At 47.2% G+C, this 27,347-nt stretch overlaps 1 protein-coding gene across 1 annotated transcript; it reads left to right on the top strand.

Annotated features, from left to right (window-relative positions):
• Positions 1–5,780: 5,780 nt before the first annotated feature.
• LOC309385753 (maestro heat-like repeat-containing protein family member 7) lies at positions 5,781–25,904 on the top strand (the record flags this gene model as incomplete). Its single annotated transcript, XM_081940457.1, has 21 exons — positions 5,781–5,888; positions 6,709–6,828; positions 9,821–9,900; positions 10,915–11,050; positions 11,478–11,573; positions 11,726–11,830; positions 12,520–12,655; positions 13,490–13,608; positions 13,937–14,086; positions 14,588–14,742; positions 17,803–17,950; positions 18,286–18,467; positions 18,701–18,838; positions 19,492–19,606; positions 20,591–20,734; positions 22,376–22,552; positions 23,355–23,501; positions 24,038–24,163; positions 25,011–25,113; positions 25,553–25,618; positions 25,738–25,904. 21 exons carry the CDS (start codon positions 5,781–5,783, stop codon positions 25,902–25,904), a joined length of 2,718 nt encoding a protein of 905 aa, XP_081796583.1.
• Positions 25,905–27,347: the final 1,443 nt, after the last annotated feature.

Below are 27,347 nucleotides of genomic sequence, written 5' to 3'. Positions count from 1 at the left end.
AGTGGGGAGTTAGTCACTCGGCCGGTAGCTGGTCAATGTGCCTTCTCCAATGACGTCCGTCCTCGAGTCTCAAGGAGTAGGATCGCGGGCCGGTAATGCCGACTATGGTCGCATGTACCCACAGCCCCCCCCCCCGTGTAATTGTGTGCATATACTGGGTTGCCTATGTTGAAGAATCTGACCCTGCTTGTGGAATCCGGGGGTGTTTCTGTTGAATAGTTGGGGTGTAGACGGTCCAGGTGGGACCTGAGACGGCGCCCCATGAGGAGTTTGGCTGGGCTTCTCCCAATGGTGGCGCTGGGAGAGATATGTTGTTTTAATAGGTAGTGGTCTATACACGTCTGCCAATCGCCCGGGCCCATCTTGTTGAGGGCTTCCTTAGTGGATCTTACCATCCATTCCACCTGGCCATTGGAAGCCGGGTGGAACAACGTGACTAAGGCTGATTCCCTACTAGGAACTCCTCAAATGCTCTGGCCATGAACTGCGGGCCATTTTCTGACACAATCACATAAGGAAACCCGTGAGTCGCGAACAGCTTCCGTAGTGCCTTGATGACCGAGTCTGTGATGGTGGATGTCATCAGGACTACCTCTAGCCACTTTGAGAATGCATCCACAACTATAAAGAAGGTTTGCACATGGACTGGCCCGGCGTGGTATCCTGGACCACTGGCCCCAACAATAAATGGTGATAAATCAAGTACTACCAACCTCTGTAGACCAGTTGCATCCTGGCCATTCCAGACAGAGGAAGATGATCCAGGCTCTTCATCTCTCCATTTGTAGCAGAGCTTTCCCTTCTGTTCCTCTCAAAAGCTCTCTCGGCTCCAGCTGATACAATCCGGATGGTCCTTCTTAGGTACTTCGTGTCTGTCCCAGCTAGAAAAGTCGACTCAATGATCCAATGAATCCTGAGCCAGAAGGGAGACCAACCCTCCCCTTGGAAACACACTAAAACCTCTTCCTTCCTCTGCTCCTTCACTTCCTCACAGCTTCCGTTTTGTTGTCTTTGTTGTCCAAGCAGATTCCTGCAGACCACAAAGTGCCCAGGGGGAAAATCAGTGGACTGCAGCCCATCAGCCAGAAGCCTTCAATGCCACAAAGCTCTTCCCACTTGTTGCCTAAAGACAAGGTAAATATGCTGAGCTTTCCCCCTTTTAGGGTGGCAATTGTCTTACACACAAGGTCAGAAGAGGACAACTTGCCGTGGCCAACTCCCCACTGCTCACGAATCACAGCCGACTTGACAGGGGTTAATTTAACAATTTCATTCTTTCCAACAATGTTAAAAATCATTTTAACGTTTGTCATTAGATTTTGTCTCTCCTTTGGCATCCTTTCTTTGATGCTTATGTTCCACATTTCTTCGATATTAGACAGACAAATGAACATTAGAATTACAGACTTGGAAGGGAGCCTTGGATATCTTCTAGTCCAGTGGTGGTCAACCTTTTTTTTCAACTGAGCCAAATCTCGCCAAAACCACGATTGAAATTTATTTTGAGAGCCACATTTTTAAAACCGAAAATACATAGGATGGTACACTGTTTTTAGTTTCAATAAACTCTGGCATTTGAAGCACGCAAGTCTTAAAGCTGTCAAGTTACAAGATCCTTGCATCCCTAACCCTTTAGGAAAAAAAACCCAAGGGGTCTTCAAACCTGACAGCTTTAAGACTTGTGGACTTCAACTCCCAGAATTCAACCCCAAACCACCCCAGTGAGGCTGTCGAAGTGATGTCCCGGTGTTTGGAAGCCGTCGGGGTCTGGATGGGGGACAACAGACTCAAACTCAACCCCTGCAAGACTGAGTGGCTGTGGCTACCGGCACCTCGGTTCAGTCAGCTGATTCCAGCGCTGGCCATAGGGGGCGAACAGCTGCCCCCTGTGGAACAGGCGCGCAATTTGGGCGTCCTCCTAGATGCCCGGCTGTCAATGGATGACCATGTGGCAGCCGTGGCAAGGGGGGCGTTCCACCAGGTTCACCTGGTGCGCCAATTGCGCCCCCTCCTGGACCGAGATGCCCTACGCACGGTCATTCATGCACTGGTGACGTCTCGCCTGGACTACTGTAATGCTCTCTACATGGGGCTTCCCTTGGGACGCGCCCGAAGACTGCAGCTAGTCCAGAACGCAGCCGCGCGGGCAGTCATGGGGAGTACCAGGTACTCCCATGTAACACCGCTCCTGCGCGAGCTGCACTGGCTGCCTGTGGTCTTTCGGGTGCGTTTCAAGGTTTTGATCACCATCTTTAAAGCGCTCCATGGCTTAGGGCCCAGTTACCTGCGGGATCGCGTCCTCCCACATACATCCCAGTGGCCAATTCGCTCTCACAGGGAGGGGCTTCTCCTGGTGCCGTCCGCTAGGCAATGCCAGCGGGCGACGCCAAGGAGTAGAGCCTTCTCTGTGATGGGCCCAACCCTCTGGAATGACCTCCCCCCCGACATTAGAACCACCACTGACTTCTGCTCCTTCCGGCAGAAACTGAAGACTCAGCTGAAGACTCACCTGTACCGACTGTCTGGCCTGGCATAATTTCAACGCCTATCATAATTTCAACGCCTATCTCCTGGCATATATATTTTTACTGGTTTTTAGGGGGATTATTGTGTAAACTTAATTTTATAGGGTATTGGGGTTTTAATGTCTGTATATTTTAATTATTTATTAGCAATACAGTCCTGCACATCTTTTATCCTCCTCTTATCTATCTATTTATATTTATATGTACATACTGTCCATTTAGTAATTTTAATTGTTTTAATGATGTATTTTGACATGGACTGTACACCGCCCCGAGTCCCTTTCGGGAGAGGGGGCGGTCTATAAGCGCTAATAAATTCAATTCAAATTCAATTCAAATTCATCCTCCAGTCATGTTGGCTCAGGAACTCTGGCATTGAAGCATGCAAGTCTTAAAGCTGTCAAGTTGCAAGACCCTTGCACCCCTAACACTTTAGGAAAAAAACCCCAGGGGTCTTCAAACCTGACAGCTTGAAGACTTGTGGACTTCAACTCCCAGAATTCTGAGAGTTGAAGTCCACCAAGGGCATCAATCATATTAGCCCAGGGATCTGCAAAATTGGCTCTTAAGACTGGTGGACTTCAACTCCCAGAATTCTGAGAATTGAAGTCCACCAGTCTTAAAACAGCCAACTTTGCAGACCTCTGTGTTAGCCCAAAGCCTGGCGCTGGGTGGGCCTTGCTCCCCCATTGGTGGAGCCTCAAGAAGCGAGGAGGGAGAAAAAGAGACGGAGGCCAAGGAGCTTCCCCCCGCCCCCTCCCAGCAAAAATCTAACTGGGGAGGCAGACGGGCAGTAGCAAATTAGCTGATCACGCCGCGTGGGCAGTAGCAAATTAACCGATCACGCGGCGTGATCGGCTAATTTGCTACTGCACGCCCGGCTCCCCGGTTAGATTTTTGCTGGGAGGGGGCGGGGGGGAAGCTCCTTAGCCTCCGTTTCTTTTTCTGCCTCCTCGCTTCTCGTCCCCGCCCGACTTCAGGATCCTCCCTAATCATTGTGGGTCAAAAAGAAAAAAGGGAAAGGGGCGCTTGTTTTGAAGTGCCCGAGAGGAGGGAGGGGAGCGGGCGCCCGGCACACAGAAGAGCCGCATTAAAGTGTGTAAAGAGCCGCATGTGGCTCGCGAGCCGCGGCTTGCCAACCACTGTTCTAGTCCAACCCCCTGGTCAAGCAGAAAACCCTTTACCATTTCAGGCAAACGGTTGTCCAATTCATCTTAAAAGCCTCAAGTGATGCAGCACCCACAACTTCTGGAGACAAACTGTTCTACTGGTTAATTGTTCTCACTGTTAGGAAGTTTCTACTTACTTCTAGGTTGGCTCACTCCTTGCTTAGTCACACAATAACATAAGAGAGTTGGAAGGGACCTTAGAGGTCTTCTAGTCCAATCCCCTGCTCAAGAAGGAAACCCTATACCCTTTAAGGCAAATCGTTGTCCAATCTCTTCTTAAAAATCTCTAGTGATGAAGCACCCACAACTTCTAGAGGCAAACTGTTCCAGTGGTTAATTGTCTTCATTGTTAAGAAGTTTCTCCGTAGTTCTAGGTTGGTTCTCTCCTTGATTACTAACAGAATAACATAATAAGAGAGTTGGAAGGGACCTTGGAGATCTTCTACTAAGATCTTCTACCAAAAAGTTTTTACTTAGTTCTAGGTTGGTTGTCTCCTTGATAAGTTTCCATGTGTTGCTTCTTGTGCTGACTTCTGGTCCCTTGGAGAACAGGTTGACCCCCCTCTTCTTTGGGGCCACCCCTGAGATATTGGAACACTGATATTAGTGTAACTCTTGTTCCCTGATGAGTTGGCCATGGCGAGTAAGCCATTCTTAGTTGGAAATGGCCCTGTGCTTGACCACACTTGGTCCTTTTCTGATCATTCTTTGTCCTATGCTTCCTTTTCCTGGATGATGGGTGGAGTTCCCTCAGACTCACGCACTCTTTTTCCAATCTTCAGATAAACCTATATAAATACTATGGCTTAAAGTTGAGGAATACCAGACAGAAAGATCTTGTAAAAGACCACCTCAAAAAGCTTCTGGCATTCTCATTTGCAGACGAGACGGACAGAGAGGTGAGTGGGAGTGGGCTGCCTGTGGGGGCTGAGGCCTCCAACTTTGTGGGGTCCTTGGTGCTCTCTGAGCTTGGTTGCAAGAAATGCAGACCTTTTGCGACCCAACTCGGTCATTTCATCAGTTCTAGAAGGGAACAGGTTTTGCAGAGGGGAGGTGAAGGGAGGAGGAGGGAATAGGAGAGGAGGAGGAGGAGGAGGGGGAGGAGGGGGAGGAGTTAGGAGGAGGAGGGGAGGGGAGGAAGAAGAGGGAGGAGGGGAGGAGGAGGAGAACTGTGGGGTTTTTGGAGGAGTGCTTTGTTGCTTTCTTGCAGACATTTTATTACCCAGTTAGATAATTTCATCAGTGCTAGAAGGGCCTGGGGTTTGCAAATAGGAGGAGGAGGAGGAATAGGAAGATAAAAAAAGAAAATGTGCAAATGTCCTAATTCACAAGCATTGCTTTGCCTAGGGAATCTCGGAGACCATCCGCCTCGCTGCATTCCATCATTTGCCAGAAATCCTCCTGGTCCTCAGGGAGGCCAGTAACATCGCACAGCCCAAGAGACCTTCTCTCTCAGAAGGCTCCCATGAGGTAAGACCAGGGATGGGGTTCCAAGGTCCGAAACTCAGTAGAGAAGAAGGCTGGGGGATTCTGGGAAGGAAAGTCCAAGGTGTTTAGAAGGACGGATGCTCCAGGCCATCTGCTCTCTTCAGACTGGTCATACATCTCAAAGACCTGAGACCAGCACTGAGATTGTAGGTGGGGATGGAAATTGTCCACCTCCATCTGCCGGAGGACTATTTTATAAATCTAGAGAAGATCATGAGTTGCCCAACAAACATCTCAAGTAGACCCAAAGGTGCTTTTTCAAAGGGCTTGGACTTTGTTTGACCTTGAAGACATTTCGCTTCTCATGTAGGAAGCTTCTTCTGTTTTGACCGAAGTCAGAAGTGAAGAAGCTCCTGGCAGATCTGAAGAAGCTTCTTTGATGAGAAGCGAAACCTCTTCAAGGAAAAAACAAGTCCAGTTGCCTTTGGAAAAAGCCCCTTTGGGACAACCATGACCTGGATGACTAAGAATCTCCATCAGTTTCCATCCATGGCTTCTTCTCTTGTCCTCTGGTGCTCTGGAAAAGAGTTTGACACCCTCGTCTTTGTCCTGGCAGGACTCACAATATCTCTCTGACAGACGGATTAGAACAACATTAATGCTCTGCTATGGACAAGCAGCCCAGGGAGCCTCCCCTGAAGACCTGGGTGTTTTCATCCAACCCATCGTGTCTGAACTTCTCGTCCAGTACGCCACCATGAACAAGGTAGGCTGGTTTCCACCCTCTGTCAGTGCTGGCAGGACTGTTGTTTTCCTCCTCATAGTTCCTTGATCTGGGTTTTTACTTCTGCATTGTTTGTCTGGGGTTAATCCCTGCTTATCTGGATTTCAATTGATGGTGAAAAAATATAAGAAACATCTCTAAAAAAACCAGCCAAGCTCAGGGAGCACCAAGGGCTCCACAGTTCAACCCTGAGCTACAAATCGCCCCTTTTAGTGAACCAGGACAACCTGACTGCAGTCCTCAGAGTTTGCTGGGGAGAATCTGGGCTCAACAGGCGACCTCCAGCCCCCAGTTATGCCTCCCATTTCGATCTGCTTCCTGTTCCAATTGCCCTGGAGATGATGAAATGCTAGTGGTTTCCTTATCTATGGTCATGCCACATTCATTACACTCAAGGCAGCGCATTATCCTCTTTCTTCCTTTTCACACAACCACAACAACCCTGTGACTTGTGTTAGATTGAGAGAGAAGAACTGGGCCAGATGTGGACTCACCCAGCTGGCTCTCGTGCTGAAGGAGGGATTAGAACTCACAGTCTCCTGGTGATTGGCTCAGACAGTTGGCTTTCATGGCTATAGTGGGACTAGAACTCTCCATCTCCTGGTGATTGGCCCAAAGTCTCTCGGCTGCCTCTCATGCCTAAGGCAGGACTAGCACCCAGAATGTCCAGGGGATATTTTGATTGGGAGCCCCCTGGAGTTCAAGAAAAGACGGTCGGCTACGTAAAGGTTGAAATAAATAGATGCACCCTCTTCCTCCTGGTGTCTTCTAACCCCACCCTCTTCCCACTTGGGTTTCCCAGGACGAAGGCCTGAAGAAAGCCTTCATGAGGTCCATCATCATGGTCACCAAAGCGGCTGCCCTCAGCAGGAGGCAAGATCTCCATCTACCCCAGAAACAGGATTTGGTCCTCAAGATCATCGTAAGTGGGGAGGGGGAGGGGCAGGTGCTCCTGGGCGCCTTTAGGTTTGAAAGAGAATTTGAACCAAATTGAATTCCAATCAATTGAGCCCCAAATGATTCTGTTGCTAAGTGGGACGGCTCTTAAGTGTATTCTGCCCCATTGTATGACTTCTCTTTCCACCGTTGTTAGCTGAATCACTGCCATTAAATTAGTCCCACGGTTGTTTCATGAATCTGGCTTCCCCATTGTTTTTATTATTAGTGTTTATTTTTAAATCAAGGCAGGTAGGTAGGTAGATGGATGGCTGAGTGGATGGATGGATGGATGGATGGATGGATGGATGGATGGATGGATGGATGGATAGATAGATAGATAGATAGATAGATAGATAGATAGATAGATAGATAGATAGATAAATGAGATATATAGATATGGATGGATAGAGAGAGACAGATAGACAGATATTTAATATATAAAGTAGAACAACAAATCGAACTGGGAAATTAGGGGAAGTAAGAAGAAGAAAAAGGCATTGAGACTTTCTAAGAAGAAACGACACAGCCAATGTCCAGAATGGAAGACGGCGGAATTGAATAACTTTAAGAACGGTGGATTCAACTCCCAGCCTTCAGGGATTCTGGGAGTTGAAGTTCACAGGTCGTAGTGAGGCCCTAGTTACCCATCCCTGACTTAAACCATGGTCAGGGGACACTGCAAACTGCCATCTGCAGGATAAAATCGCTCAGATCCGGACAGGCTTGGACTCTGACTGGGTAGATTTGGGCGAGCCGACGGGGATGAATCTTGAGGAGACAATCTGGGATGAGTTTGACCCCCGAGGGCATGGACAGGATTATGGGGAGACTCAGTGCTGCCACTTGTGTGCTGGACTCGTGTCCCTCGTGGTTAGTTTCGGCTTCCCGGGAGGTGACACGAGGCTGGCTCCAGGCGATTACCAACGCTTCATTGAGAGAGAGGTTCTTTCCCACCGCCTTGAAGGAGGCGGTGGTGAGGCCCCTCCTTAAGAAGCCTTCCCTGGACCCAGCTTCTTTAGCCAATTACCGTCCGGTCTCCAACCTTCGCTTTGTAGCGAAGGCTGTCGAGAGTGTGGTAGCACGTCAGCTTCCCCAGTACCTGGATGAAGCTGTCTACCTGGATCCGTTTCAGTCGGGTTTCAGGCCCGGGTACAGCACAGAGACGGCATTGGTCACGTTGGTCGATGATCTCTGGCGGGCCCGGGATCCTCTGTCCTGGTCCTATTAGACCTCTCGGCGGCTTTCGATACCATTGACCATGCGACGACTCGGGGGGTTGGGAGTGGGGGGCACCGTTTTATGGTGGTTCTCCTCCTACCTATCGGATCGGTCGCAGTTTGTGTTGACTGGAGGGCAGAGATCGACCCCCAGGCACGTCACTTGTGGGGTGCCCCAGGGGTCGGTTCTCTCACCCCTACTGTTCAACATATATATGAAACCGCTGGGCGAGATCATCCGTGGTTTTGGGGTACGGTATCATCAATATGCTGATGATACCCAACTTTTCATCTCTACCCCAAACCACCCAAATGATGCCCTCGACGTGATGTCCCGATGCCTAGATGCTGTGCGGATCTGGATGGGCAGGAACAGGCTCAAGCTCAATCCCTCCAAGACTGAGTGGCTGTGGTTTCCGTCATCCCCATTTGTGCATCTTGTTCCATCTTTGATGATAGGGGGAGAAATTTTAGCCCCCTCAGAGAAGGCTCACAATCTGGGAGTCCTCCTGGATATGCCGCTTAGTTTAGAAGAACATCTGATGGCCGTGACCAGGGGGGCCTTTTACCAGGTTCGCCTGGTATGTCAATTGCGCCCCTTCCTGGATCAGGATGCTCTGTGCACAGTCACTCATGTCCTCGTCCTTTCTCGCTTGGACTACTGCAACGCTCTCTACATGGGGCTGCCCTTGAAGAGCACCCGGAGGCTTCAGCTGGTCCAGAATGCGGCCGCGCGGGTTATCATGGGGGTACCTAGGTGCTCCCATGTTACACCCCTTTTAGGCTGCTGCACTGGTTACCGGTTCTCTTCCGAGTGCGATTCAAGGTACTAATTATGACCTTTAAAGCGCTCCATGGCTTAGGCCCAGGGTACCTGCGAGACCACCTACTGCCACCAGTAGCCTCCCACCGTCCAGTACGATCCCACAGAGTTGGCCTCCTCAGGGTGCCATCGGCCAGACAGTGTCGGCTGGTGACCCCCAGGGGGAGAGCCTTCTCTGTGGGAGCACCTTCCCTCTGGAATGAGCTGCCCCCGGAGCTTCGCATAATCCCTGACCTCCAGTCCTTCCGACGTGCCCTAAAAAGTTGGCTTTTCCAGCAAGCCGGCCTGGCCTGTTAATTTTATTTAATTTTTAAAATGTGAGTGTTATATAAATTGGGTTTGTTTTTTGGACTGTTTCTAATTTCCTTTTAACTTTTGTACTATGTGTTTTTTAATGCTGTACGCCGCCCTGAGTCCTTGGGAGAAGGGCGGCATATAAATCCAATAAATCCAAATCCAAATCCAATCCATCAATGCAGGCTAGTTGCCAAGCGACTAAAACATGATCCTCTGATCACTGAGGAAGAAGAGCCTCTCAGAGCTTCAAATCTGGGTCATAAGTAGTCCTTGGGTATCAGAATTAGAAGAACAAAGTTGGAAGGGACCTTGGAGGTCCTCTAGTCCAGCCAGGAAACCCTACACCACTTCAGACAAATGGCTATCCAATCTCTTCTTTAACACTTCCAATGTTGAAGCATTCACAGCTTCTGGAGGCAAGTTGTTCCACTGGTTAATTGTTCTGTCAGGAAATTTACCCTTGGTTCTAAGAGGGATCCTGGAGAGATCCTTCATAACTTTAAATGGTGGCTAAGCGAGCAGTTGTAAGTTGAGGACTTCCCGTGTCAACCAGGAAAGGCGTAGGGATGGGAGTAGTGCCAGCTGGATGGTGGCCACATCTCAGGAGCTTCCTAACATGTCTTTCCTTCTCCTTTCAGGAAGTCATTGAAGATGAGCCCGAAAGAACCCTGTCCGTCATAGTTCTCCATCAAGCCATCGTCACCATCACCTGCATAAGGTACGTACCTGCCCCACCCTCATCTTCCCACCAGCTGGGGAGGAACTTGGAGTTGGACCAAGTGATGGGATTTCCGTGGCAGGTCAACGTGCTTTAGTTTAGTTTAGTTTAGTTTATTAAATTTATAAACCGCCCCCTCTCCCCGAAGGGACTCGGGGCGGTGTACAGACAATAAATATACAATAAAACAACAAAGCAAAACACCAAACCCAGACAAACCAACTTAAACACACAGTCCGTAAAATAACCAAACTAACGATAGTTTAAAAAGTTCCAATTAAAACCAATTAAAAACCCCAAAATTTAAAAATTTAAAATGCCATGCAGGAGGGTCAGGATTAGATTATACTATATTTCTGATTTACAATTACAATTGTGCCAGGCTAGCTAATTTGAACAAGTGGGTCTTGAGTTTCTTGCGGAAGGAGCGGAGATCAACAGTAGTTATAATATCGGGGGGGAGGTCGTTCCAGAGGGTTGGGCCCATCACAGAGAAGGCCCTACTACTGGGCACCGCCCGCCCGCATTGCTTAGCGGATGGTACCCGGAGGAGTCCCTCTCTGTGAGAGCGGATTGGCCGCAGGGATGTGTGGGGTAGGATGCGATCCCGCAGATAACTAGATAACTTTAGAGCAGTGGGGGGGTCAAACTCCATTTCATTGAAGGACACATCAGGGCTGGGGTGGGATGGATGGATAGATGGATGGAGAGAGGGAGGGAGGGAGGGAGGGATGGGTAGGGAGGGAGGGAGAGAGAGAGAGAGAGAGAGAGAGAGAGAGATCTCCAGGAGACATTTCCTTACACTGAGAACAATCAATCAGTGGAAGGGATTGCCTCCAGAAGTTGTGTTCTCTCCATCACTTGAGGTTTTCAAGAAAGGAGAGGACAACCATATGACTGGGATGGTTTAAGGACCATCAAGCAAGGGTTGGAGTAGAAGACCTCCAAGGTCCCTTTTAGCCCTCTGAGTCTAGGATCTCCTCACCCCCCTCCTCTTTTCTTGTCTTTCATCAGCCGTATGAAGCCCTCCTTGACCTCTGAGGTGAGGTCTAAAGTGGTCAACCAAAGCATCCGGAAGGTGTTTTCATTGCCAGCTATCAAGATGTCCACAATGAAAACAGATAGCCAACCCCCATCATCTCAATCTCAGGTGAACAGTCCAGACGGAGCAAAGCAATAGGGGATCCACCTGGAAACAAGGGTGCTGTGAGCAGGATTCCCAATCTCCTCAACAGCCCTGGATCCATCCCTTGAGCCAAAATTCATTTCACTAATGTCACGCTTAGCGATGGAAATTTTGGTCTCAATTGTGGTTGTAAGATGAGGACTGCCTGCATTTGAATATCCCAGAACTGTTAAGGAAGAAAAACCAGCCCTGCAAGGTCGGCCACTCCATTTACTGCAGACCTCTGGACTTCAACTCCCAGAATTCCATGGCTGGCTCAGGAAGGTTGGGAGCTGCAGTGCCCCAGTCGGAAAAGGGCCATCAGTTCCCCACCCCTGGATTTCTGCCTCTTTCAGGCGCCGTTTCTTCCTTGACGCCCCTCCTTCCTTCTGACATTTTCTCCTTTTTTTAGGATTTCTATCAGCAGACAGCCACCGCCTGCAACAACATGCTGACCGGATTGCTGTCCGAAGCTCCCAATTTGGATGCCCTGCAGGAGATCCTGACGGTAAAGAGAGATCCTTTCTTGGGGTGGGTCAGACGGACAGCCAGATGTTCAGGCTGGATTTGGCCCTTCTGTCCCCCTGTGGAGTCTGTGGCTCTTCCAAATGGGAATGACCCATTCCTCCTTTCCTCCTTCTCCTTCGTTTCCCCTGGCAGCACACAAATCCCTGGATCGACTCTCCAAAGAGCCACGAGAGAGAGAGGGCCCTCAAGAGCACCAAGCACCTCCTCAAGTTCATTTCAGATAACGTCAATTTCGATGTAAGTCTCCCTTTGGGATGAGAAGCGAAATTTTTCAAAGAAAGGAAAAAACGCAAGAAAGTCCAACTGCCTTTTGGGAAAAGCACCTTTGGGATGTGACCAGGAGGATACAAGGATTCTTGCTTGAGCAGAGGGTTGGAGGAGAAGACCTCCACGGTCCCTTCCAGCAACTGCGGTTCTGTCAAGCTGTGATTCCATGATTCTGTAATTCTAAGGTTCTGTGATTCAAAGATTCTGAGATTCTGTAATTCTCAGGTTCTGTGATTCAAAGATTCTGAGATTCTGTAATTCTCAGGTTGTGTGATTCAAAGATTCTAAGATTTGAGGATTCAAAGATTATGATTCTAAGATTCTGTGATGGTATGATTATATGATTTGAAGAACCAAAGATTTGAAGATTTAAATATTCTATTATTCAAAGATTATATAACTATAATTTTAAGATTCTATTATTACGATTCTGAGATTCTATCATTTACAATTTTAAGATTCAAACATTCTATGTCTCAAGGATTCTAAGACTCTAAGATTCAAATATTTGATAATTCTATGATTCTATGATGCTAACATTCTGTGTATCTAAGATTCTGAGGTTCTGTGGTTCTGATTCCCTAATTTTAGCCGGCTGAAAGCTTCATGAGCCCCCTCCGCTTCTCCTTTTCCCCCTCCTTTTCCCTTCCTTTCCTTAGACCACAACTGAGTTTTCTTTGCTGGGACGGCTGGTGGCTTTGCTGGCCTTGCACATTGGCGACACCAACCCAGAAGTTGGCCAGACGTCCGCAGAGGCTGCCTACCACCTGCACCACCTCCTCATGAGCAAAATGGGTGAGAAAGTTGGACTCCAAGGGCTGACTTGCTGCAAGAGGACCAAGGATGCCCCCTGCCCAGGAGAGCTTTGGGTGGCACAGCCTGTGGTGTGGCCAAGACCCTGGTCATTGGGCTTGGCAGAGATGCCTGAAATAGGCAGTTGATATTGGCACTTCTCAGGGCCAGGGGTCCTTTTAAGAAGGAGAGTCTCAAGTGAGTCAGCTAGGAAGGAGGAGGAGGAGGAGGTAGAGGAGGGGGAGGAGGAAGGGGAGGAGATGGGAGAGAGAGAGAAGGAGCAATGAAGAGAGAGAAAGAAGGAGCAAGGAGGAGGAGGAGAGGGAGAAAGGGAGACAGGGAGGAGAAGCAGGAGGAAGAGGAGCAGCAAGTGGGCCAGGGGTCCTTTTAACATTGAGATTCTCATGTTAAGTGAGTCAGTTAGGGAGGAAGAGGAGGAGATAGGAGAGAGGGGGAGAGAGAGGAGGAGCGATGAAGAGAGACAAGGAGCAAGGAGGAGGAGAGAGAGGGAGGGAGAAAGGGAGACAGAGTGGCTGGGGGAGGAGGAGGGGAGCAGCAAGTGGAGGAGGAGATGAGAAGGGAGGGGAGAGAGAGGAAGAAAGGGAGAGGAAGATGAGGAGGGGGAGGAGGAGGAGAGAGTAGGGGAAGGAAGATGAGGGGGAGGGGAGGAGGAGGTAGTGAGAAAGTAGGGAACAGAGAGGGAAATAGGGAAAAGTGTTAGAGGGGGGGAGAAGAAGGACTGTGGGGTCCTTGGTGCTCTCTGAGCTTGGTGGTTTTCTTCTTGACATTTCATGACTCAAAATCTGACCTTGTGGTTTTTTTCCCCTCCCTCCAAAGCAAAAGAAATGGACAAGAAAGGGAAAAATAAAAAGGGGAATATTGTACATTGGTTGCGGGAGGATTTTTTTGTTTCGGGTTCTGGGATCTTCTACAACAACATCTCCAAAATGGCGAAGGTATGTTTTGGATCAGCCTTTGGCCTGTCTTCCTTTTGTTCCTTCTCCTGACCTGGAGACCCTCAAAGGAGTCAATCTCACAGTGGGGACAGCATCCTCCCAAGGTTGGGCTTTGGGTACCCCTTCTCTCCAATGACTAGGAGGAAGAAAGGGCAGCTGCCATGTTGGCTTCCTTGACCCCCATCTGAATCCCACCTGATGGAGGACATGGAATAAGGCCTGCCTCTCTACATGGTGTGCTGTCCCCCAATCTGGGTCAAAGTCTCAAGAGAAGGGAGTCAAAGCCCTGAGGCATCTCTGCATGGCCTCCTTTCCTTCTCTCCGATAGGCCTTTGGGGAGCACCTCAGCCCATTGCAGCTAATGCAGGTGATCCTGGAAGCCCTGGAGGCCTTGACACACGTGGAAAAGAACATATCTCAGTCTGCGGGGCAGCTCCTCGACTCCATCCTGGAGGAGTGTGGCATGGATCTGGAGGAGGTAAGAAAATTGCAGGGCTTGGAGCAAAAGGGATGTAGGAGATTTTTTAGAAAGCAAAGACGAGAACGGCTGAGACCTTGTTGGCTCAGTGACGACGCTTTGGCTGGTTTTTAGAAGGCTAGGGCTGGATGGGAGACCACTGAGCTATCCAAACCTCCCAGAAGAAGGTAAGGGCAAAACAAAGGAGCCATATTGCTTTCATGAAAAATAACATTTGGTGAGCCAGTGTGCCAGTGGTTAAGGCTCCAGATGTTTTTACATCTTTGTCATCCGCCTTGAGTCGCCATATGCGAATAGGCAGGAATATAAATCTCCTAAAATAAACCAAGAAAATATCACAGGCAGCTGGACAAATCAGGAGTTCTTTCAAAAATGTAGGGCAAACGTTGACATTGTGGGGGCCAATTTATTTCCCCCAATGGGTGGGAGTTATCGTCTCTACTGCATCTCCAATGGAGACCAACGCTGGATCTCATCCCTCCGATCTCTCTTTTGCCATAGCTACCTAAGATCTTGAAGGAGATTTACCAGCGTCTCCCGAATATTGCCCACCCAGCAACGAAAGACCTCACCCTCAAGGCCGTTTGTCACCTGGCATCCAAGAGGGTCAACCCAGTTGTGGACATATTGCTGGAATCCTCCATTGGCTGTGATGGGTAAGAAGAACTTCAAGGAGATGGGCCTCCTGTTGCCTTGGATTCATCAGAGACTCTCCATCCTTCGCGATGGGGTGAATCCCTGTAGCTCAGGTGGAGGGAGAGGGTGGAGGTTGGTTCTCTGAGCTTCTGCGTTGGTTTCCAAATGTTTTGTTACCAGGCAAGGTAACTTCTTCAGTGGAGTTTAAGGAACGCCAGTGCTGGTGATCTTCTGCTTGTAAGGGCTTGGTGTGGTCAGTAGGTCTTGTGATGGAGAGGTCACCTCAGGTGTGGGTTGTCTCAGGTGAGGGTGATGGAGAGGTCACCTCAGATTGAGGGTTATGTCAGATGGGGATCTTGTGATGGGTCTTGTGATGTGGAGGTCATGTCAGGTGGTGGATCTTTTTTATATATAAAAGTTTTTTTTTAATTTTCAAAACAAACACGACACATAAAATCTTCCTTTTTTGCATACTGTAGAAAGTGTATCAGTTGGTTACAAAAGGCTTTTGTGCATCTCTTCCACAGTCATGAAGCATAATTCATTTTAACTCAAGTATTTTAACTCAGATATATTTATACATGTTACCGTCATCATACCTCCATTTTCATTTGACTATAATTGTTTAAACGTCCTTCATCATAAAATATACCAAGATTTAATACATAACCACATACTGGGATTTCATTTACTATTTCTAAAATCCTCCAATAACACTGAATCTTTATGTCCTATTCTAGCTAAACATCCATAATGTTCAATAACAAAGTTTTCTAATCCTTTCCAAATCACTGTTAACAATTTACATCCCATTTCCTTATGTTGTACCCATACATATATACATTATTATCATTATCCCTCCTTTATTTGGCTATATTCTGCATCATATCATTTCCCCCCCTAATAATCAAGACTTAACTGAATCTAACTTAATTCTTTTTTATTATTATTAACCTTTATATATAATCCAAAAGGGTTTCTAATCTTCCTTTCATGGGTACCATTCAATATTCATATCCAGTTATTACTTATCATAACACTGCACATTGTATACCTTAGTATCACTATCAATTATTTGTTTAACTATATCTATTATCACTAAATTTCACTAAGTTTAGCTAGTTTTAAGTTATACTCTTCCATCTATCAACCTGTATCTTTCCAGTAGCAAAACAGTCTCATATCTTCTGCCATTTGTGGGGTCAGTCCTCTAATCATCTCCTTAATCAACTTTGTACGGACTCCTCTTAGCAACTCTTTGCTTATAGAATTTCTCATGTAATTTCAATGCCCTTCTTCTGTTTCCTTAATCAGCTTATCTTTGATTGTTGGTAGTGTTATCAATGATATTGTTAATAAAAATTCTCTCTTTAAATCCATAAATTCTTTTGTTTTTTCTTCTTCTGTATCTTGTCATCTGGGGTAGATTTCCCCTCCATTTAATTCCTCTTTCAGTATTCCACTCTTTCCCTTTTCAGAGACAAACCAATCACCATAAATATCAGCAATTTTAATTTCTTTATATTCATTTTCCTCTTCGATTTTTAGGATTTTAACCGTCACTTTTTCCATTTGATTAGCATCTTCAACTTCTTCATATTTTGCTGTTAAGTGCAGTAAAACTTGCAACTTCTTCTCTATCCTCTCATGTGTATCTGATAATTTCTGTATTTCTGAGAGTATCTTTTGCAGACTTAAAACTTCTTTTTGCTGTTGAAATTGTGCCATTATCTCCAGCTAATAAACACTGCTGCTCTAGCTTAGAAGGTTTTAACAGAATTAAGCATCACAATAACATTTCACCTATCTCTGGTTAAAAATATACTTCAAAGGAACATATGTGTGCTTTTCTTCTTATCAGTCTCTATAAAGAAGCTGTGAGACCTTGGAGTGCCAAGCCAGGATAATCAGTGAAAAAAATGTTTCATTTCCAATACACAAACCTCTAGCCGCCAAGTAGCAGTGTTACAATGTTACCATTTCTTTCTTTCTTTTTGTATCTTTTTGTATTTCAAGTTTTTTAAAAAGTCCGACTCTTAAATGAGTTAGAAAAACACCCACAGTAATGAAAGAGGAGAATTTTAGTCCATAGATTACAGAGAATAGTAAAAGAAAAAAAAATAGAAGAAGGAAACTTAATCCATTCATTTTAAAAGGCTTGCATAAATTCCATCAGTGAAGATAGCATTTAAAAAGTAAGATAACCGACTGTCCAAAACCAGTCCAAATTTAATTCCGCCACTTATTTCCTCTGTTCTCCAATTTAAATTAATTTTAAGGTTTTTTTTATAGGCAGTCACTTTTAAAACAGTAAAGATTCCTCACCAGCGGGAAACACTTTCTCTTTCCGTATCCTTCAGTTTTGGAGCCGCCCTGACTTCATCAGCCAGATGGCTGGATTTTTTGTCACCGGCTTGAAGAACTTCTCTTGGATCAATCAGGGACTTTGCAATGTCCCTGAGATCAGGAAGATGTATTCTTCCTGTTCACCGTCTCTGCGGGACAATTTAGATCTGTTTGGACTATCCAGTAGCAAAGTATCGATTGCGATCTATGAGCATTGAGATCGCACATCGTGTCATCGTGACTTGGGGATCATGTGATGGGTCTTGTGATGGGGAGGTCACCTCAGATTGAGGCTCGTGTCAGGTGTGGATCTTGTGATGGGTTTTCTGATGGGCCAGGTGAGGGTCATATCAAGTGAGGGTCTTGTGATGGAGAGGTCATGTCAGGTGTGGATCATATCAATATCATATTTGGGATGGTCGTAAATCTGAACCAGTTGTCCAGGAGTCTGAATTTTGGTCAGATGATCCTGAGGATACTGGAAAGTGTGAAAACTGGGAATAAGTCGCTTCTTTCAATGCCGTTGTTCCTTTGAATGGCTGCTGGACAAACGGTCGTAAGTCGAGAACTACCTGTGTATATAGAGATATTTTTTTGGGATGAGAGCCGTTCATTTGGGCATCGGTTTTCCAATCCTTCCTTCTGTTGGGGGGTTCATCTATCTGGACTGGCCATCTCTTCTGAAATGGGGAAAGGATCTGTTTTCCACCCTATCTGTTTCTCCCCCTCCGCAGAAGCGCCAGGGAGGTTTGGGGGGCACTGGCTGCAGACCCTTATGCCAACCTCAAGATCATGAAGCCCCTCTTGAAAAGGCTGCAGGACCAAGACCCCAGCACTGACGTCCTCACAATGAGGAACAGCAAGTCCCTCATGCCCATTGCGGTAAGCCCTCCACGTCTTTGGGAATGGGGGAGGGAGGCAGTGGGCAAGTGGCTGGGGGCTGAAATTGGAGCATCATTTGGTGTAAGCCCCCCTCCTTTAGGTGGAGGCAGATGTTTCTCTCCCTGAGCACAATGAGAATATATCTGCTGAACAAAACTCCTCATTGGCAACAGGAAGGGTATCTGGCCAGTAAACCCCCAGCTCCATTCAGTTGGCCAGACTCCACCCTGCAAGTGTTTCTGGGAACGTTAGAAGAAGAGGAAGAAGAAGAAGAATGTGATGAAACTAAGTAACCTGGGGAGCCCAAGGTGACTCACCCTTCATCCCGTTTCTAGGCCACCAACGCTCTCTGTTTCCTCCTGTCCCTCCCGAACGCTGCTGAGCTCCTCCACAACAAATTCTCCAACCTGCTCCTCGCCCTGGTCACGCAGCTGTACTTCCTCCTGGGAGCCAGCAAGAGTGTTGCCAGGAAGTCCAGCAGAGTCACAGACCTTTCAGAACAGATCAACCAATTGGGGTAAGGAATGTCCTGGGCCCAATCTGGATCCTACAGGATATCACTGGAGGGGGAGAAATAAATGGAGGCTGATTTGCTGTTGTGTTTTGTGGTTGTTGCACAAGCTGCCAAGTGAAACCTGGAGATCTCCTGAAGGGCAGCGGGAGGCCGGTTGGCGTCAGGGCAAGCCTGGCCTTTGCAGGGGGCATCGGCTGAAGGATTAGCATCAACTCTTCTCCCTTTCTTTGATTTAGTACGACAGTGCAGGCGATCAAAAACCTCATCCTGTCTGCCGGATACGAAGAGGAGTACAACGATTTGGGGATGGTGGGATGCTGGGAGATGCTCTTGAGCCCAGATAGTCTGTTTGAGGCCATTTTCCATCTGGTCCGGTAAGAACTTCAAAGTCCAAAGAGCTTGGATACAAGTGGCAGTTGGTGAGAGTGGGAGGGTAAGGGCAGAGGGAGAGGAGGAGGAAGAGGCAGAGAGAGAGAAAGGGAGGGAGAGGGGGAAGAGGGAGGGAAGAGGGGAGGGAGGGAGAAAGAGAGTGAAGGAGAGAGGGAGGGAGGGCAGAAGGAGAGGAGGAAGAAGAGGTACAGAGAGAATGAGAAAGAAAGGAAGGATGAGAGGGAGGAAAGAGAGGGGAGAAGGGGAGATAGAGGAGAGGGAGGGAAGGGGAGAGAGCAAAAGAGAGGGAGGGGGAGAGAGAGATGGAAACAGAAAAGGAGAGAGATAATGAGAGGGAGAGTTAGACAAAGAAAGGAGAGGGAGAGCGGAAGAGGAGAGAGGGAGGGAGAAAAAGACTGAGAAAGAGAGGGAGTGTGAGAGGGAGAGAAAAGGAGAGAGAAAATGAGAGGGAGAAGGAGGGTGGGAAGGAGAGGGAGAGAAAGACAGAGAAAGAGAGGGTGGGTGAAAACTTATCTAAATGGACTAATTCATTGAGTAATTTATTTATCCATAATTCAGATAATCATTTCTCTAGCTTGGTGATTTTCTCCTCACTCACCAGCAGATCTTGTCTGATTTCTCCCTATTTGATCTTTAGAAAACTCTTCACATTCTCTAAAGTGGAGCTCAAGGTGATGTTCAGACAGGCCAACACCTACCTTCACCGTCCTGACTTAAGGGAGAAGACAATTGGCATGGTGTTCTTCTCGGAGGTGAGGAGACATTGTGATACATCACAACATTGTGGAGCTCCAGGAATTTTGCGCAGGATTCAAGAGGACTTTATGGTTAGGAAGTTGAAGTTGTGGGGGCTCCATCACTGGAGGCCTTGAAGAAGAGACTGGAAAGACTGTCTGACATAGTAGATGGTCTCCTGCTTGGTCAAGGGGTTGGACTAGAAAACCTCCAAGGTCTCCTCTTATTCTGTTAATCGGTGGAATGGGAGAGAGAGAAAGAGGCAGGGAGGAAGGGAGGAAAGGAGGGAGGAAGGGAGAGAGGAAAGAAGACTCAATGACCCCAAATTCCTTTTCCTCGTTGCATTATAGGCAGTTTTGTATTCTTACAACTATCATTTGCACTACCTTTTGCCATAATGTAATCCTCGACATATGACTGTCATAGAACATCCAGTGGTCATTAAGTGATCGCAGCAGTCCTTCAGCCAATGCCGTGGTTGTATACTTAGGATGAACCAGTTCTTCCAGTCATTTCCTTCTACAGGTTGTCCTCGACTTACGACCAGAATTGAGCCCCAAATTTCCTTTGCTCAGTGAAACAGTCCCTAAGCAAGTTTTACCCCATTATACGACCTTACTTGCCACAGTTGTTAAGTGAATCATTGCAGTTGTTATGTTAGTTACACGGTTGTTAAGTGAATCCAGTTTCCACATTGACTTGGCTTATCAGACGGTCACAAAACGAATCACGTATCCTCGAAACACTGCGATTGTCATAAATACGGACCCTCAAGTATCCAATTTTTGATCAGCTGACCGTGATCAATGGTCATAAGTTTGAAAAATGGAATTGTCCCTTTTGTCAGTGCCATGGTGACTTTACGCAGTCACTAAACGAGGACTGTCTTTTCTTTTCCACGCCCCGTAATGGCTGAACGTGGCATCTCTTAGTAGAGGCTCTGAGGAAAATTCCCTTCCTTTGTTTTGTTAATGCTTCTTCTCTCCAATCTTCTTCCCCAGCTTCTCTATCACCCGGAGGTCGGACAATTCTTCATCATGAAGGACATCCTCAATGTCCTCCAAGACTGGATGGCTCAGCCATATCCCCTCATCCAAATATTTGCTATTCGTGGTGTGGGGTATCTTCTCCAGCACCCCTTGGAGGTAAGAGATGGGGGGCAGGAAGTGAGGGACTTTCAAGGGAGCAGCAGGTGTGACCTCTCTGGGAAGTCTACAAGGCTAGGAAGGGTAGAAGGAGGAGAAGAAGACAACCCCCAGAAAGAGGATGCCCTCAGCTACAGTGGCGACTCTTCTACAAAGATGGGGGCATCCCTGGAAGATCTGAAGGATCAATTTGGAGACAGATCCTCTTGGAGGACATCTAAAGCAGAACAAGAAGCAACGGATGGAAGCTAATCAAGGAGAGAAGCAACCTGGGCCTAAGGAGAAATTTCCCGATACTGAGAACAATTAACCAGTGGAACAACTTGCCTGCAGATTTTGTGGGTGCTCCAACACTGGAGGCTTTCAAGAAGAGACTGGACAACCATTACTACTGGTTTTCCTAGTAGTAGAGACCTTGGCGGTCTTCTAGTCCAGCCTTCTGCTCAAGCAGGAGAACCTAAGCTAATTCAGATAAGTGACTGTCTGCTCTCTTCTTAAAAACCTCCAGTGATGGAGTGTTTTGCGTCAAACCCCTGGGATGAGGAAGCCCCTGAGCTGACCTAACAATCATCCAGCTTCCTCACACCCAGCTATTTCCCCAAGATCTTCCCTTGCAGGATGGGAGATCACGGGGAACCTCCACCTGGGATGCTGGGTATTATGGTTTTCTCCATTTATACATCTCATCCAGTTTTCTTATCATTGCAACCCAAGAGCATACGAAGAACGCTTACAGGAACTGGGAATGTCTAGTCTAATGAAAAGAAGGACTAGGGGAGACAGGATGGCACCTGTTCCAATATTTGAAGGCTCCTACAAAGACCAGGTGGTCAAAAGAAAGAAAGAGGAGAAAGAATGGTTGGAAACTAAGCAAGGAGAGAATCAGCCTGGAATTAAGGAGAAATTTTCCTAACGGTGAGAGCAATCAAGCAATGGAAGGACTGATCTCCAGAACCTGTGGGTTTTCCAAAAGAGACTGGAAAACCATTCATGGTATAGAATCTCCTGCTCGAGCAGGGGTTGGACTAGAAGACCTCCAAGGTCCCTTCTGACTCTGCTATGCCGTGTTGTATGTTCCAAGTGCACATGTTTATATGCTTGAAATGGGGCACTTGATGGTAGGTTTAATTGTGAAAGCTGAAGTGTGGAGCGGAGGCAAAGCATAGGATGAAGAATTGGGGAACTAGGTAGTTTTAGTCTAACAACAAAAAGTGGGGCTGGGATGAGATGAGACGTTTAATATTTGAAGTCCTTCCACAAAAAATGGCGGGGGGCAACTGATTCCCCGAAGCCCCTGAAAGGAGAACAAGAAGCAATGGATGGGAACTAATGAAGGAGAGAAGCAACCTGGAACTAAGGAGAAATTCCCTGACAATGAGGACAATTCACCAGTGGAACCACTTCCCTCCAGAGGTTGTGGGTGCTCCAACACTGGAGGTTTTCAAGAAGAGACTGAACAACCACTGATCTGAAATGGTATAAGGTCTCTGCTTGAGCAGGGGGTTGGACTAGATGACCTCCAAGTTCATTTTCAACCCTGTGATTCTAGGTTATGGGGGCTTCTCTGTGTTTGTCATTCGTAGACTCAGAGAACTCCAGTGACCATGTTTAATTGTTCCCTTTCTTCCCTCCTTCCTCCAGAATACGATGTTAGAGCCGGTGCTAGTCCCTGTGGTCAACTGTGCTTGTCACCCAGAAAAGAGTGTGGCAAAGGAATCCCTACGGACTCTTCAGTTCCTATTCCGGTATCTGAAAGTTCAAACCTATGGATGGAAAGCTGTCAATCTTATTCCGGTCCTGGGGAAGTATTTTGCTGATGTACGTCAACCAAATCACGACAAACTAATCCACCCCCCTTCTCTCTTCCTCTCCCTCCCTCCCTCCCTCCCTCCCTCCTCTCTTTTTCTCCCATAAAGATGGCCTGGGTAACATCTGCAGAATTCTAATTTTATCAAAAAGACTTAGAAATAGTTCAGCAATAACTGTGCTGTTCTCATCTAAAAGAGTGTGTGAGCTTTCAGATGATCCTTGAGCCCTTCCAGAGAGCTGGAGAAGGTTCCCACTCTCTTCAGCTTCACCAAACCACCATCAATCCCTCTCCATATTTATTAAAAATCCAGATTGGTGTTGCTTGATCTCAGACCCTTTAAGGTGTGTGGATCTCAACTCTGCTGGCCTGAGAACTCCAGAGGTTGAAGTCCCCACATGTGAAGGCTGCTAAGATGGGAAAACAGCTCCCTCTATCACACCATAGAGGTTGGTCTGCAAGCCTTTTACACCCATGGCCAACCATCCCCATGGCCTTGTCTGGAGAAACAGTTGCCAGACTCCTCTTCCTTTGTCTCGTGAGTGAGAAACTGAGGCAGATCAGATGAAGAGGATGGAGGTGATGAAGGCTTTTATTGAAGGTTTAGTGGATCCCTCCCTGCCTTTCTATTTCAGGAAACAAAGAAGAATCAAATTTGAGATGTTTTCTCGCCTGAAATTTCTGCTCTCAGATTTTGCTCAGCTGACTGTTGTGTGTGTTGCAGTTTGTTCTCCTAGGTTCTCACAACGCCTCCCACTTCCTGAATGCTATTGGAGGGACTGACCCGTTTCTCTTCCTTGTCTGGCCTTGTAGGAGGACATCGAGTTGCGCAACACCTCCATCACCCTTTTTGGCCTGGTCTTAAAAGGGGTCAAGGAGACAGAGCGGAATCTGACTGAATCCATCCTGCGCAGCCTGATTCCTCTCGTCATCCAGTTGGCTAATAGTCAGACCCAAGAGGTGAGTTGAAGGGCGGGGTCAACTAAGCTCCTACTCTCTTCATGCTCCCTTCCCCATGAGACCCCCATCTTCACTCAGGGCAACGTGGTTGCATCATGTGGATCCTCTGGAGAAGGCAAAGAGATTCTGGACAATCCTGAAGTTGTGAGGTCCTTGGTGCTCTCTGAACCTGGTTGTTTTCTTGCAGGCCTTTCCTGACCCAACTAGTTGACAGCATCAGTAGGTTGGAGGGGAGGGTTTGACCTCTGCTTAATGCCCGATCATTTTGATGTGGGTGCAGTTTTTCTGTTGGGTCGTTCTTGGATTAGGGGGTTGTTTTCTGCTTGATTGTTTGCCTGGTACCAATAGAAGAGAGTCAGGCTTGAATTGTGGGGAACTCTGGCCTTCAGGGGGGGGCTTTCCCTGCCATAGCTTCCTCTTGGGGTGGCTCATCCCCTTTCCCACCTCTGAGCAAGGAGAAGTCTGGCTTTTCTCTGCAGAAGATGGATAACCTCAGAACCGGCTCCTCTGATGCCTCCTTTCCTCCCTCGGCCCAGGTCTCCAGGAACGCCCTGACCTCCTGCGTCTCCTTTATGAAGTGGGAGGAGTTTCCAGAGACTTTGTTTGACTACGAGATTTACACCAGTCTCCAGAGCATGTATTCCAGCATCTGCTCGGAGGTGGTAAGTAGGAGCCCAGCTGGTTCCTTTTCTTCTGGATTAGAGTATAATATATTTTCTTTTTCTCCTGCCTTTCTTTTGATAAATCATTCAAGATGGTGGATGTCCCTAATGCTTCTCCTCCCCCTCCTCCTCCTCCTCCAATTTCCTTCCCAATAAGCCTGTGAGGTAGGCTGGCCTGAGAGAGAGAGGGACTGGACCAAAGTCATCCAGCCAGCTTTCATGCCTAAGGCAGGACTAGAACTCCCCAAGGCACCCATCGGGCTTTCATGCCAAAGGAGGGACTAGAACTCACCGGCTCCTGGTTTGTTGCCTGAGGCCTCAACCACTAGACTAAAGTGACTAGAGGGATTCTTCTTGGGTTGTTGTTCCATTGGGAACAGCAGAAGTTCTATGCCACATGAGGACTAGAAACCTTGCTGATTTGTGGATTTGAGATTAGAAATGGCAGTTTGTGGAAAAGGGAAATTACGATGTAAAGGGGGCAAAACATAAATGCATTTATAAGACCAGAAGCCATTTCCTTGTCACCTTTTTTTCCCTTTTCTTTTTCTATTCGTTTTCACTATACTATATAATGTAATAATATTATATTGTATTGCATTGTATGATAGTCCAGTCTAGTCCAGTCACATCCAGTATAGCATAATAATATTGTTTAGTATAATAAAATGTAATATAATAATAATATAGTTTAGTATAGTACAGTTGGCTAACATACTGAATATAATAAAATTCAATATGTTATTGAAGACATTGTTGTTGAGGACATGAGGACTAGAAACCTTAGAAAGAAAAAAAGAGGAAGCTACAGAGTTCATTGCCTTGTTTGTGGCCTTGTGTTCCCCAGATCAATCGATGCAAGGAAAACCTGCCTGAAATGTTGGAGCAGATGGTGGAATTCCTAAAGAGCCGGAATCCTTCGTCCCGAGAGGCAGCTGCCCTCTTAATTGGTAACCCCAAGTGCAAACTCTGGAAGGAGGGGAGGAAAAACCAGGGCAGGCGGGCAGCCTAAGGCCAGGCATGCTGACCATTATTGCACGCACACACGTACACACACACACACACACACACACACACACACACACGACCCTCTTTTGCAATGGTTGCAAAAAGTGATCAGGTGACCCCCAAGACTCTGCAACTGTCATACGTACGAGTCAGTTTGCCAAGCGTCCGAATTTTGATCGTGTGGTGTTGGATGGAATGAAACCTTGGACGACTGTCAGCCTTCGTCCTTCTTTTCATCCGATCTCTAGACAGACCCAATTCCTGGGACCATCCCGTAAAGTCCCAAAGTGACTCTTCCAAGTAGAAACGAAAGAATTCTGTGTTTTCTTTCTTGAATCAATCTCTGCCAACTCCACCAACCTTTTCTTTGCATGTGTCTAGGCTGCTGCGCTCAATACATGAAACAGGATGTGGTGACTTCCAAACAAATCGAAGAAGTTTTCCTGGGTGAGTTTCAAAGTTCCCTCGCTTGAAACGGAGACTTTCTCTCCAGAAGCTCTGTCCCTGATCAGGGTTGGTTCTCAAGGTGGATCCTGGGAATCATTTCTTTTCTGGATTCCTTCCAGGGCTCCGGGATCTTCAAGAGGATCGCGAAGCCTCTGTGGCTCAGGCTGCAGCTCAGTCCATGGAAAAAATCTTTCGGCAGTGTGGCCATCGGATCAACCCTGCTCTCATTAGTAGCCAGCTCCTATCCAAAGTCATCCAGAGTATCTCCGAGACCAAACTATCATAGTTAAACAGTTTAATCCTTTACTTTATTGTCTTGGCACCTCCTACAACAAAGTTGTGCCTTCTTCAGTGTATATTATACATTAAAAATAAAACTATACAATTGTATAGAACAGCGATGGCGTACCTTTTTTGGCTCGTGTGCCATAAGTGGGGGGAATGCAGGGGGGTCATGGGCGGACGGGCCGCGCCAATAATGCAATGTGCAACCATTTCAGGGCACATGGGAGCACTACAGGCATGACCCCCCCCATTTTTTCATGCTTTTTTCGCCCTGCCCAGGATCCAGAAGCTTTATAGGAGCCTGAGGAGGGGAAAACAGCCTCCCTCGCCCTCTGGAGGCTTCAGGGACCTTCAGGAGGCTTCCCTGAAGCCTCTGGAGCACTTAAAACGGAGGGTCGTTTTTACTGCTCCGGATGCTTCAGGGAAGCCTACTGAAGGTCCCTGAAGCCTCCGGAGCACTCAAAATGACCCTCCGAGCAAACCGGAAGTCCATTCCCGAACTTCCAGTTTGCCCATAGGGCCAGTTTTTTGCACTCCAGAGGCTTTAGGGAAGCTCATGAAGCCTCCGGGGGGCCTCTGGCCAGCTGACAGGGCAGCACCTTGGGTGCCCTGACAAATGGCTCCGCATGCCACCTGTGGTTCGCCATCCCAGGTATAGAACTGTACATTCTATACAATGAAATTGAAAACTCCTGATATTGCATTTCTGTTGCCCTCTACAGTAGAATTCAAGATAATTACTGCTCTGGGATGGAAGCTCTTTTTCAGTCTACATGTCCTTGTTTTTATTGTCCTGTACCATCTGCCAGATGGCAATAGTTAAAAAAAAGGGTGCCCAGGAGGAGATGGATCTTTAAGGGTTGTTTGGAACTTTCTTAAGGCAGCGGGAGCTATAAGGCTCTTCCAAAGAGGGGAGGGGGCAACCAAGGACCCTCTCGGCACCTCCCTTCCAGCTGGTCTTTGGGGGAAAAGAGGAAGCATGAAGATAATTCCTACGTTGTGAAAGACCACATAGGGACATCATGGAAACAGGACCCGGCAGAGAGATTAGTAACTCATAGGTACCTGATTGGCTTTTGACTGATGAGGGGCCCGTTTCTTGGGCTTCAGTCATTTTACTGGCTGTTTTTGTACCTGCTCAGCCAACAATCTTAGTAGCTGCGTAATTGAGTGTATGTCCTTCTTCATTGCAATGTGAGGCTACCAATGAGTTTGGGAAATGTTTATTGATTTCTACTTAACCACAACCTTAACATGGAATGTGGTTTTTGAGATGCTCAATTTGAAATTAAGCTGTGGCTGGTGGTAACAGCAGATATTCTGTTATTCTGTTAAACATGGAATGTGGTTTTTGAGATGCTCAATTTGAAATTAAGCTGTGGCTGGTGGTAACAGCAGATATTCTGTTATTCTGTTAATTATGTTCAACTAGGACATTCAAAGT

Source organism: Natrix helvetica (assembly GCF_964273705.1).
Source record: "Natrix helvetica genome assembly, chromosome: 2".
NCBI lineage: Eukaryota > Metazoa > Chordata > Lepidosauria > Squamata > Natricidae > Natrix > Natrix helvetica.
The sequence above is the reverse complement of the archived record's forward strand: the minus strand, read 5'-3'. Positions and strand labels throughout refer to the sequence as shown.